This window comes from Gobius niger, assembly GCF_951799975.1.
Source record: "Gobius niger genome assembly, chromosome: 18".
NCBI classification, from domain to species: Eukaryota; Metazoa; Chordata; class Actinopteri; order Gobiiformes; family Gobiidae; genus Gobius; species Gobius niger.
The window spans coordinates 10,124,243-10,138,237 of NC_136869.1; the positions used below are offsets into that span (position 1 = coordinate 10,124,243).

General features: G+C 41.5%; 1 protein-coding gene across 2 annotated transcripts in view; it reads left to right on the top strand.

The window, feature by feature from the left end:
- dpp6a (dipeptidyl-peptidase 6a) overlaps positions 1-13,995 on the top strand; it is a 340,283-nt gene that overhangs the window by 31,098 nt on the left and 295,190 nt on the right. The window contains exon 1 of one of the 2 annotated variants that reach the window (XM_079576574.1): positions 2,547-2,675. The exons of the other annotated variant lie outside the window; for it this stretch is intronic. Within the exon in view, the coding sequence (XP_079432700.1) occupies positions 2,625-2,675 (51 nt within the window). The 5' untranslated portion in view covers positions 2,547-2,624. Of the gene's footprint in view, positions 1-2,546; positions 2,676-13,995 lie in introns of those variants that run through there. 2 annotated transcript variants of the gene reach the window in all.

Here is a 13,995-nt window from a genome sequence, read left to right on the forward strand (position 1 = left end):
ATATTGATGTCTGGGCAGTTCTGAGGCAAACTTAGTTAAATTATGTTTTTTCCCCCCTTACACACACACACACTCAGCAATCCGCTCCTGGCACGGCGTAGCTCCATATTGGACAGACCTCCTCTCCCGCCAGCACAGCCCTCACGCCGCTCTGTCGCTTCTGCTCCCCGCGATTCTTTTCAATGGAGCTTCGCGGGACACAAGCCGTCCCTCATCCCGGGCTGAACAATTTCGGCTCTTTTTTTTTTTTCTCAGGCGCAACAGTTGCCGATTGCGGAGGCCCGGGCCAGTATTGTCGCTGCAGATGTCCTTGGCAGTGGCACCTGTGCATGACAGATACCAACTTGGCGTAACATGTTGTGAATAGGAGCACACAGGAAGACTGGAGATGGCGTTGTAGGTTCGAGCCAAGGTAATTTTAGCTACAGGGGTCAAAAAGAGTCCAGATAAGCTTTTGTGTGTGCAGTTATGTTGACGGCGAGATAGCATGCCACTTTCAAAAGATATACACAGTGCAGTTTGACACAGTTTTAGCATACATACATTATATCAAAATGCAGTATTTCCTCACACTGTTGGTGCCACGGTGGTTAGCGCTCAAGAACGCTAAAAGGTAAAACCGAATGGTGCTATAACAATGCAAAATATGCTGACCTAGTGCAGCTTTCAGGCATTTGGCAGTGATGTGAGCTGCCAGCAGGAGTGGAGAGAGTGCTCTTGTCCCATTTGGCTGTTTTGACAGCTGTATCACAGTAATTAATACCAGGCACTTCTATAATGGGATTTACACGGGACAAGATGTTTGCACTATTCACGGCCGAGGAGGCTGCTGCTGCTGAGTGAACAGAACTTGTTGAGCAGGAGGGATGGGAATAGCCTGCTACCTATATAGAAAGTGTCAAAATGTGTCGCAGGAAAGGCAACAGCCCATAACAGGTTGTATTTTTTGATATCAGGTCGTTGTATTTGACTTTTTCCTTCACAGGCCACAGTTTTTCCATACTGAGATATGTTCTTACCTGAGCTTAGACAAGTTCATATATACCTGTCTGGTCTTTGTGCGGTCTTTGTGTAGCCTCGAACTTCACCCCCTTTTGGAGCTATAGGAACACATTGGGAGAGGCCAAATGCTAACGACATCTTTGGTCGTTTTGCATGAATGAGGGCACGCACAAACACCAGACAGGTACGCATCAACTCGTCTAAGCTCAGGTAAGAACATTATCTCAGAATGGAAAAACGGTGGCCTGTTCCTTTAATGGGGAAGGAAAAAGTGGTGGATGTTGTATCAATAACATGTGTGTAACTTTTTCATTTGTGTCAAGTCATTTTTTGCTTTACTTTCATTTTATGTGTTGTGCACCTTAATGCTTTTAGCGTCTTTTTTTCATGTTTTACTCATGTTACAAGTTTTCAATGAAACTGAGTACGTCTCCACTACTGCAGTGTCTCAGCACCATGGACAGCGCCTGTGCATTTGTCAATCTGTCATCAGCATTTCCTAATCCGAGACAGGTTATAGATTAAAAGAGTGATTGTTCAGATGAGCAAGTGGAGATACTGTAGTTTTTGCTGCGTTTTACTTTCATCATCTTTTTACATTGTCTTTCTTATAGTATGTCGTTTACAGTGTGATTAGGTCTGATACATTTTGATTGCACCGTGAAGCTTGAAAGGCGCAATATAAAGTTCATCATTACTGTTATTTCTACTGCACTATACTATACTACAGTACCACTGAAGCGTCGCAGCACCAGTAGCAGCAGGAATAACACTAATGATAAACTTTATATTGCACCTTTCAAACTTCACGAGGCAATGAAAATGCATCAGATCTAATTACACGGTAAAAGACACAATGCAAGATAACATTAAAAGTTAATGAAAGCCAAAAGCAGCAAAAGCATTGAAACCGTAGACGAAATGGGAACACATTAAATAGAAAGTGTCCTACTATCCAGGCTACTGACTTTCTATTGAAATGTTGCATAATAAAACTGACTTTGAGGCTATTGTTGCGCCACGATGTTTTCAAACCGTGAAAAAAACGTCTTTTCCCCCCCCAATGACTCGGCTCTTCTCTGCACATGTGTGGGATAAATCGTCCCGGGGGATCTCTGGCAGTGCACGCGCTGACTGTCAATACTCCCGTGACGACTAAAAGCGAGAAGGGATTTTTTTTTTTTTTTCTTCTTCCCCCTCGCCGAATTAAGCCTCGGCTAAAGCGTCCCCGTGGCTTTGAATTGCGATCGTGGCTGGATTTTTTTATTTATTTATCATTATTTATTTTTAATCTTATACTCGGGACAACCAGGAAACCGCAGTAACGAAACTGGACAGACCTCTTCTTCTCCCTCTTCTTCTTCTTCTTCTTCTTCTTCTTCTTCTTCTTCTTCTTTCGTCGAGTCTGGCGCTTTCTCTTTCCCCCTTTCGCACTAATCAATCGTTTTTGGGGCTTGTAAAGCAGCCCTCCCATTTACGAAGAAGAAGTGACTCGCAACAAACGCTGGCGACTGAGAACCACTTGCTTTGTGCAACGGGGGGAAGCAAAAAACAAACAACAACCAACTCTTCAAATAGGTTTCCAGCGCAGCGCATCCGAAGATAATCGAGGCGGACAAACAATGAAGGAGAAAAGTCTCATCGAAACTGCGAAAATGCAGGGGAACGTAATGGTAAGACCTGCTTGTTTCCGTTTGCGTCGTTTTGTCGCGCCGTCTTTCATGAATCGAGCCCGGGTTTTACGCACGCACTGTATGTGGATGTAGCTACATTACGCTTCGTACAACCGCTTCCCAATCACGTGCCCTTCCCTAAGTTGTTGTATCGCTGCAGATTTCGTGCTGCTTCAGGAGTTTGAAAGTTTTGTCGTCGCTTTTACGAGGCGGGTCGTTATTGCTATTGGAGTTTTTCCTTCTTATTGAACCGCTGTGGGGCGCGTAACCTTTTGCCCAGGGACGGGGTATTAATATTTCACTGCTGAATATATTTGATCTGTGTCCTGCTTTGGTGATATAAGGTGAATACTAAAGGAAGCCCTATATCAAGATACCCAATGGCTTCAATCCAGCGCCCACTTCCTTATAATTTATCTAATGGACTTGTTTTACTGGAGGGTTGTTAATTTTTGATTCACTCTGTGGCTCGCCTGTTTACGGCTGCCCAGGATGGTCTACTCCGCTCATGTGCTGAACCTTGGAGCCATTTTAGAGGATATGGGACACAGCTGTGTGGAGCTTTTGCTAAATGTTTTCTGAACTGGATAAGTGTCCCATCCCTCTGGCCTTATTCCTTTTTGAACATACATTTGCATAATGTGTCCCGGTCAGGAGTAAATGCTGCAGTTTGTCAATGAGATTATGTGCGATGGTTCCACATTTGTGATCCGTGAGGTTTAGCTGTGAGATTTAGAAACGTACAACTTGCGGGATTGTTGGTTTTCCACGTGATTTTTATTCGGCTTGTCAGAAAGTCTAAAAGTGGGTCAATAGGTTATGTAAGTCTCATGCAAAATTGTGTTTTATGTTTACAGCTTAGGGCTCCAGAATGACCACTTGAATTCTCGTCATGCAGAGTAGCATAGAGCAAAGTGTAGTCCTATATTCATATTCATACTACAGTAGGATTATGATGTGAAATGTGTCTTAAAGGAATAGGCCACCGTTTTTATATACTAAGATATGTTCTTACCTCACTTTAGTCGAGTTAATATATCCCCGTCTGGTCATTGTCCGCGCGCTCTGTCACGCAAACGGAGCACATACGCAGCTTCTCCCATATGTAACATAGCTCCGAAAAAGCTCACGATAGAAGCTACCAAGCTCTTCCACGTGTTCCCTATTTAAATAAAGTTACGTGAAGTGTTTTCATGCGAAGTATATTTACACAGAAATGTAACGTGTCGACTTTATAAGCAAATAAAAAGGGGGACTTTATTGTGAGGCGTAATGATACGAGGAGTAAAACGTCCGCGCAGTAACTCCTAAAGGTTATTGACGGAAGTGAGCGGGGGAAGTCTTTAGGAGTTACTACGCGGACGTTTTACTCCTCGTATCATTACGCCTCACAATAAAGTCCCCCTTTTTATTTGCTTATAAAATCGACACGTTACATTTCTGTGTAAATATACTTCGCATGAAAACACTTCACGTAACTTTATTTAAATAGGGAACACGTGGAAGAGCTTGGTAGCTTCTATCGTGAGCTTTTTCGGAGCTATGTCACATATGGGAGAGGCTGCGTATGTGCTCCGTTTGCGTGACAGAGCGCACGGACAATGACCAGACGGGGATATATTAACTCGACTAAAGTGAGGTAAGAACATATCTTAGTATATAAAAACGGTGGCCTATTCCTTTAAGTGCTGCACCTAAATGATATGTTCTGTTCTTAGTACTATAGATGTCTTTGTAAATGTTTGTAAGTAATCATCAGAACTAACAACGGGCCTACATTGAGAGTATCTATAGAAACGGGTTGTGTGAAGGTCGAGTGTAAACTACGGTGCCATTTGCTCCTAATGTACGACATGACTCTACATCTGAAACATCCACAAGCTATTAGCATCCACTTAGCATGCCAGGCAGTTGTTGGAGCATTCTGTGTTAGATGAATGATATGCTGAAAGACATTTAGGACTGTCTGTCCCTGTGCCTCTATCAGTCTTTCCCCTATAGCATGAACCAATAAAGAAAAGACTTTGAAAGGACATGTTTGGAAAAGTATTGCTAGAACAGGAGGTATTATTATGATGGTGTCTGTCGCAAAGTGAATTTAGCTGTAATCCGCCCAGTCTCAATGGTAATGCAGATAAATGTGCTTTGGTGGCTTAAGTTAAGACATGGAAGAGTGCGGGTCCCTCTGATAGTTCTGTGTAGTCGTTCTAACACTATTTAATCTGTTGCCTTGTGTAAAGCATAGATCATCATCAGAGGCTGATACCTTTTTGGATTGAAATTTTTCCTGAAAATAAAAGCCACAATCATTTTAGCGTGTTTGTTGTGAATTAAATGATGACTGAACCAGGGCTACCCCAATGGAATAAGGCTGTCACGATAAATACTATATCGACTTATCGTTCAATAAAAAACAGGTAGATGATACATTTTTGGGCTCGATGTTTATCGTCTGTACGTTTATTAGCATTTCCCACCATTTTGTCTTTGTAAAACTTTGATTTCTCACTGAAGCAAATTGAGTTTCAATATATTTCATGTTTATTGCAGCTTGTGCGGTATTTGACAGTGTGTCAGACAGTATGTCAGAGTTGACTGTATCGAGTATCGTTAGAGTCAATAATATCGTTTATCGCGATACTTTCCTGCGTCAATATAGCAAAGTTCAAATTTGTTGTCGTGACAGGCCTAAATCGAAGCTTTATTTTGTTTAGCGCTTTTCACAGGACACAAGTTCTTGATGTTGGTAAGCTATGTAGCTACAGTTAACCCCAGGGGTAGACTGACAGAAGCACGACTGCACACATCTGTGTTAGTCCCTCTGACCACCACCATTCATTCATTCACACACTTCATTCATCCTGGCCTTTTGTACATGTTGTACATAAATTACGCATATTCAGTTGAAACCACCTTTCAGCATGTGCCCATGGCCTGCTGATGCCTGGCCTATATTTAACTATAGAAATACTAATGGTCATCTTATGTTTATTTATTTTTGTGTGATTTAAAAAATATCATGAATATATTATTTTCTTCCATAACTTTATCTGTATATTTTTACAAACGTTTTATCATTATCGTAACTAGACTGTAAAGCTAACACTGCAGGGCATATAGCAGCATTGTATGTATAGGGAAACCATGTATCCCAGTTTACGTGGGGTAATCCCTCTTTTGAGCTCTTTGTCCCGTGTCCCCTTGGATTCCTCCAACACCAGTGATCTATCCAAGTCCCAGGTGTCCCGGTTTTTGGCCAAAGTGATCCCCAAAGTGACACACATTGCTTGAAAATCAATGCTTTTGGGCCACGTGGATGTCAATTATTACACCCAAGTAAAAATCTCCACGGCTATCACCTCAATGCATGTCCATAACAAGCCGTTTTATTATCAGCGAGAGAAAAGACAAAGTCAACGTTTGACTCTCCTGCCCTGAATTCCTTGTGTCCTAGTTTTTAAGTTGGAAAGTGGTCACCCTAAGTATTATATGCTACTCTCCATGTGCACCTGTTCACAAGCAGCTCCGTGTATCTTTGCAGCCCTTGTGTTGACACTGTTTGCAATTGGATTTTCTGTTTTGGCCACAGAAACTCTCACTCTGCATCCTTCAGGCTCAAATCTGTCTTTAATGTATTTTTTCCCCCATGCAATTTACTGTATATAAACTTAGAAACTCATGCATGAAGGCAACCAAAGCTCAAGTACTTTGCCGCACATCTTAAACATTCCAAATAAACATGTTTGTGAGCTAATGGTGTGAGCTTTACAACAGGGAAAGTAGTTAAAGCGGTGTAATAGGATTCCTTAATGGCGCTATCCAAAACCCGACTGGGCTCAAAGCTGACGTTTAGTGGTACATTTCTAGCTGTCTGCTCGCTAAATTCTAATGCCAGCTACTACTGCTGCGTTCACTCACAACCTATACATACAAATGCTCTCATAATAGCCCCAATCCCCGTGAAAAGGCACCAGCAACATGGCTAAATTCCTTTTGTTGTTTACTATATGTCTACTATGTATTGCCACGGATCCATTGAGCTGTAAAATTATTTGACCTCAAAGGTGCGATTTGGCGAGGTACTACAAAGTCGGTACACGGCGGTATAGTAGAAGATAATGCACTTTGGCAGGTTTATTGCTGCAGGTGATTGCTTCTCGCTAAATAAGCCTGTCCTCTCGGGATGTGGACTAACTGTTGTGTCTCTATAGGGAGTATCTCAATAACAGCGCCTGATCTTCCCATCTGGATTAGTGGAGCTTATACAGTACCTGACAGTCGGACAATGTTACAGCCCATTGAGGACCGTGAAAGTGAAGCAGGTGGTTGTGTGGCTGTAGGTGGTTGGGCAGTAGCCAGTCGCACTCTCCCAGAGGAGTTGCGTGGCTTTTTTTGTTTGGGGAAATTGCAGCTAATCACGTCTGCATTCAGCGCCTCCGGGTGATGACAGGGAGGTTACTATGGGAGACGCAGAGGCCTGTTACTGTAACATTTCACCAAAACAAGACTAGCTTTCGAGCCCCGCCTATAGTCGTACCATTAAAGGGCAAGGGATTGTACTGCACCCAAACACATTGACTGATTTTTCATCTCTTATTGACAAAATAAGTCCTAACTTATTATATTATTTTATTATATTGATATTCTAACTTAAAAAAAAAAGTATAATATACACATAGCGTGATAGTCCTGACCATTAGAATAGTTAAAGAACTGAGATCGTTGTGATTTCAGTTGTACTGTATCCGTGTTTCTTTACTGGTGGATTGGGACCTAAAAGTCCAAAATTTCTTAGAAAACATTTATTTCAATATTTATCTCCTGAAAGTAGGGCTGAAAGATATTGAAGTAACTGGACAAGACTATAATAATAATAGCAAAATTAGTAAATGTTCAACTAAAACTGAACTTTTACACATTTTCAAGTTCAATGCATTGTTTGTATTTGGCTGAGTTTGCAAAAAATGTGTCGATTTCAGTCAAATGAAGACTGTACTGATGTTACGATATATTGTGGCTTCTTGCGATACAGATATTGCATCACTTAAAGCAGTACTAGGTAACTCATGCCCACTGTAGGTGTCGTAGCATGTTACAATTTTTTACTCATTAATTGTCCTTGAGAGTAAATGATAAGCTGACAGAAAAGACAAAGGGAGAGAGGGATATTCTACATGCAATTACACTCAAACTTGGCTGTAAATACTGTTTAAGTGGTGCTAGCCCGCTGTTAGCTTTGCCCATTAGCCTGTTGGCTTCTTCTCCGTGATTCTATCAGTGTGTAATGTGTATTGGTGACACCTACCCGGTGGCAGCAAAGTTGCAATTGTGGTTTTCTGGCAATCTTAAAATTGTTGTTATTTGATTTTTTGTCATGAGTTCAACTTTATATGCATCTATATATTGGAAGAAAAAGACAGTATTTTACATTAGGTCTAGCAAATTTAATTCTTTGCAATGTTGGGTCCCGACACCACCTGTTGAGAACCACTGTAGTAGATGACACTTAGTAGCACATGAAGAATCCCCATGTGCCACGATTTGAGAAACACTGATCTAATTCTGAGTGACATTCATTGTTGCATTGTGTGAAGTATGTTAACGGGAGAAGCAGTGCATTCAGTCAGTACTACATGAAATAGATTACTCTGCACAAAAGTCTGTTCAATCAATATACTGTGCGGTCTAATTCCCCAGGCATAACCTTGGCATGAAATACACCTAAATACACAAAGTGCTTTAGAGAACATGAATGTGAATGCAGGCTACATGAAAGTGGTTAACATACAAATGAACCTACAGGATGGCCACGGATGTCTGATGATGTTCAGAAATGCAAAGTCCGGGGATATAATTCTTGCCTCGCCTCTTATCAAATATAATGTATTTGCCCATTTGCAGCACGACATCATTACCAACTCGTAAGTCACCTCAAAAAGTGTGAATCTTTTTAAGTGAAACGGCGCATCCCTGTCCCTCTGTGCCACACTGTTTAATTGTTCAGAGACTAAACAAATCTCCTTGAAGGGCACTCCCGGCAGTCGTATTGGACACATAATGATTTGTTTGTCTTCCGCCGAAATAACTCTCTCTCTATGCACAGATCCGGAGCGGCGGTCGAAAGGTTAACAAGGAAGCGCCTTGCCCCGCATTGTGGAGATTTTGTAAACATTCAGGATGCGGTTTATTTTCCTATTCAATTTCAAAGTGGATCTGCATTAAATTATAATTACCCTGCCTGTATCTCTGACACATGGCACTTCAGCTGTGTTTTGAAGACAGATGCTGGGTTATTTAAAGACGCTTTAGTACTGCATAATAAGCCATTGAAATGCTAATTGCTTTACATAATGCACTTTTTACTCAAATAGAATTAGTTTTACTCAAACACGTTGTGAAAAACAGAATGTTCATGCAATCTATAAGAATACTATTTTCTGAGCGAGACCTGTCGTCATTAATCAAGAAACTTTTTCAGGACCTTAACTTCTCTTTCCCCTGGTACTACACTTGTCCCTTTTAGCAGCGCCCCAGGCTAAAGGCGAAAGGGCGAGCCATCTGAGATATTTGGGTGACACTGTGGCGCTGCGGTTACTTGTGCCTCACAGCTAAAAGGTCCCGGGTTCGATATCCGGAGGATACTTTCTGTGTGGGGTTTGTATGTTCCACCACTAAAAAGAAATGTGTGTGGGGGAATGAATGGTGATGGTCGGCGGAGGAGCTTTGGCGCAGATGTGTGTAGCCGTTCCTTCCTTCCTTCCTTCCTTCCTTTCTTCCTTCCTTCCTTCCTTCCTTCCTTCCTTCCTTCCTTCCTTTTTCTTTCCTTCCTTCCTTCCTTCCTTCCTTTCTTGCTTTTTCTTTCTTTCTTTCCTTCCTTCCTTCCTTCCTTCCTTCCTTCCTTCCTTCCTTCCTTCCTCCCTCCCTCCCTCCCTCCCTCCCTCCCTCCCTCCCTCCCTCCCTCCCTCCCTCCCTTCATTCCTTCCTTCCATCCTCCCTCCCCTCTTTTTTTTCTTTCTTTCTTTCTTTCTTTCTTTCTTTCTTTCTTTCTTTCTTTCTTTCTTTCTTTCTTTCTTTCTTTCTTTCTTTCTTTCTTTCTTTCTTTCTTTCTTTCTTTCTTTCTTTCTTCCTGCCTGCCTCCCTCCCTCCCCGCCTTCCACCCTTCTTTCCTTCCCTCCTTCCCTCCTTCCTGCCTTCCTTCCTTCCTGCCTCCCACCCTCCCTTTCTCCATTATTTTTAGTATAGTCAGGAAGTTCACACGAGGTCACAGCAGCACTTCTCTAAATAAAGGAAATAGGAAAAAAAAAAGTTTTGATTAGCTCGCCTAGGCCTCTGCTGTATCTGATCGCTTGTCACAACATCTCTTCGCTCTTTACTGACAAATGCACTTTTTGATCGCGCCATAATTATTATCATTAAGCCGTAGTTTCTGTCTCGAAGGAGTGAGGACTGTTTTGACGTTGTCACACTTTGAGCCTAATTGAGTGCTGCCTGTGAATGGAGGGCTGTGATTACGATAGTGTAAACAACGCGCTGCATCTGCCCAAATCAACTTAAGAGCCGTTTATATGATTAGACGGAGAGGAAAACAACCAGCTTTTGAACATGGACAAGGATGTACTCAGGAAAAAAAGGAGCACACTTGAAATTGTTTGTTTGCATTTGAGGCAGAACCGTGTAGTCCTTCTTATACGCCGTCATTTCTGATTTGATGGCAGCGAAAAGAAAGGGGGAAACAAAAGCAAGTTGTAAGCAGTTGTAAAAGTACCAGCTGGAGGTGGTTTCACGTGTGCAATCAGTCATACTTGATCCTGCCTCACAGAGAAACCGGCAGCCAGCTATGTAGATCCACATTAAGTGCTTTTGCCATGAGTAATTAACTGTTTGTTGTTGCTGACAGGGAAAATGGCAGTGTTGTAATGGATCAAATTGCAATGGAGCCAACATTGCAATTAGTGAGTGAGTCAGTGGAGGCATTTAGTCCAAAAATATAAACAAGACCATTCAGTAAATTCAAAGTATTTAACTGGAAGGAAAAGTTCATCATGTTTGTGTCGATCTACAGCCAAACGTTCCCGATGCCTTCACCATCTTAAACCAATTGAGAATGTGGACAATAAACAGGAGCTTTCTTAAACCCCCTCCTCCTGAAAGTAATCATTTCTGGGGACCTTTAGAACAGAGACGTTAGAGGCTGAAGCATTGGCATTTCGGGGATAAGATCATCGCCGTGAAACGCTGTAATAAGCTATGTATAAAGTGCCCGGGCTCCAGCTCCGACAGATGTGGAGCTGTTTAAACCCTGAGAAATGCCCGTGTTTTGCACCTCCAACAGCTGTGCGGCTTATTGCGTCTTGTCTACCTGCGGCTGATGGGGAGCGTTTTGATGAAGGACCCCCAGCTCCCGGTTTCTTGCATGATTTGGCGTCCCGCTACAGAGTTAATGACTTTTCAATACAACCCTCAGGCCTTTCTTGTCACTGACTTTATTTGTGTATGACTTTTAAAGGAGACATAATGTGCAAAGAACCCTTTTGAGCGTTCAAACTTGTTATAATGCATTTCCCTCATCAAAAACAAACTTGGTGTAGTCATCGCTTGAATATCCTGGATTTGGAGACATTTTGCTGCCAGCTTCATATGACTTCCTTTGTTTGACTATGAAGAGATCATTTATCGGCATCTTTGTCAAGGTCACCTTCATAGTTTATGAAGGTGAAGGACACATTTTTTTCTTTCAGGAATTGTTTTTTGTTAGAACTGAACTGAACTGACCCACACTGGAGTCCAGCCATAACATCCACTGGTTCATGTTCATCTATAAAACTATGTTGGGTGTCGCTCCTGCCTCTCAGACCCAGCTGTTGCTTGTGTGAAGTTCCCTCCAGATATAACACTATCACGTTTCAAAACCAAGTCCTCTTCTGGCCTTATGTCTTTTCGCTCCGCTGCTGCTAATGATTGGAATTCTGCTCAAACCGCACTAAAGCTGGAATCAGTGACTCACTCTCTGTTTTTACACACAGGCTTTTTTCCCCTTTCCATTCCCAGCGTGGTTTTGAAAATAATCAGTGCCAAAAAAGCAACATTCATGCTATAGCAGGCCTTCTTAAAGGAACAGGCCACCGTTTTTCCATACTGAGATATGTTCTTACCTGAGCTTAGACGAGTTGATGTGTCTGGTCTTTGTGCTTGCATTCAGTCACACAAAACAACCAAAGATGTTGTTAGCATTTGGCCTCTCCCAGCATATTCCTATAACTCCAAACGGGGTGGAGTTAGAAGCGACCACGCTCTTCCACGGGCACGCACAAAGACCAGACAGGTACGCATCAACTCGTCTAAGCTCAAGTAAGAACATATCTCAGCATGGAAAAACGGTGGCCTGTTTGTTTAAAGTCCGGACTCGGATGTGGACCTCGAAGTCATTTGGTCCGGACCCCGATGCGGCAGCTGTGCTGTGCATTTTATTTCCATAGCAGTTAGCAGAGCATGTTGCATTCCCATATGTGTAGTTGCAGCTTTGGCCTGCAGGAGCAGCGTATAAAGAGGCGCACAGTCTGCTGGAACGGTGCTACTCTAAACACAGCAGCTCTTGAGGTCCCAGCTAGATTGAAGATAGTACTATCATTTATATTCTTTCAGCATTTTACTGATGATAGGGCTGTAACTGTTAATATATGCATGTTCCGGGTATTGAAGACATGAAGCTCCTCTTATTTGAAAATTAATAGCTCTCTTTTGAAACATAGTGATGTTAAAATGTGCAGACTAATCCAGCTTTACTGGAATAAGGTTTAGTTTGGGAATAAGTGGCAGCTTTTAAAATTTGAAATGGATAAGTACTTAAGAAAGTAAAGCAGTGATCTGGCTAAATCTAAACGGAAATATGAAGATAAAGTTACTCTGGAAACTTTATCATTGTGAATGTGCAACCATGAAAGTTATAAGAACTCCAATCATGGCTGAGTGAAGGACAACATCCTTTGTATGATGTTGTGCAAGTTTACAGACAACAGGCAGTGTCATGTCTCCAATCATAGGACTGCTCTGTGCCCTTGATATATATATATATATATATATATATATATATATATATATATATATATATATATTTAAATACATTTCAATGTTATGCAGTTTTTGCTCATCTTAAAACACACTCTTTTCATTGAATTATTATTATTTTATTATTACATTTTGACTATTCAAATGTTTACAATTTCAGACCTTTTGATTTAAAGTTTGAGAACCCCTGCACTATATTATACTATATCGACTTTTTTTCATACTCAGAAGACACTTTTTTGACAGCTCAAAACACTGCTGTGATGAGATGTGTTTTTTAGAGGCCTGACAGCTTCACTATAGACTGTCCTTTCAATGCTAGAATTACCTCTTCTACAGATATTTTCTTTAAAATGGCTTGCAACTATATTGCTTTAAGCTTTATTTACTTTATTCATGGCCTTATACTGCCTCAAGTACTGCCAACATTATGATAACAATAAATCACAGCTGCCCAGCGTCCACTACACTAAACCCGTTAATGTCTTTCCGATGCAAAACTCATGACTTTGAGGCTTTCTGGTCAATAGCTGGCTTCATTTATTTCCATGATGGTCTCTTTGAACCCATGTGAGCAGAGGAGAAATCGTCGTGTTGTTTGCCCACCGCTGCATGCACTGCTGGGTTATTGATTGCCTGTAGTCCACACATCTGCTGTTGCTGCACCTGTTACCTGCCTGGCCCATATAAGTGACTCAGCATAAAGTCTCAGCGCACTTTCTTTTCTCGCTCAAGGGCTTTTAGAATGATTAAATTTAGAAATAACTCAGGAGATATGGGCTGTTAATGGACACCAAATCTGGAATAATTGCTACTTTCAACTTACTTTTCTTTTAAGTTTTGGCAGGTTATGGTTTAAGCACATTTTGTCCATTAGCTGTTATTAGAACTTTTTATGAACCGTATTTATCCATTTAATCAATTAAGTTGTGAAAAATAAGTGTTTTTGGTATTTTTTCAGTTCACATTTGGGTTGCTTTAGTTAATTAAAACGTTTTAAATGCAGTAGATTAAGTTTTCCATTGCACTTTTCTGTAGCTTCAAGTCGGTCAGCTTCCTTGGATTTGTCATACACACTTTTAAAGGGGCTGTGCCTTGATTTAAACTTGTTGTGTGAAATCATAGATAGAAGAGATAACCGGTGTTCCATTCTTTCCTATTCATAGTAATGATCCCGAGTGGTCTGTGAAATGAACATGGCTCATCTCCTCCTACAAGGGCAGAAGCCGCGCCCTCGGGGGCGGACGGACCGACT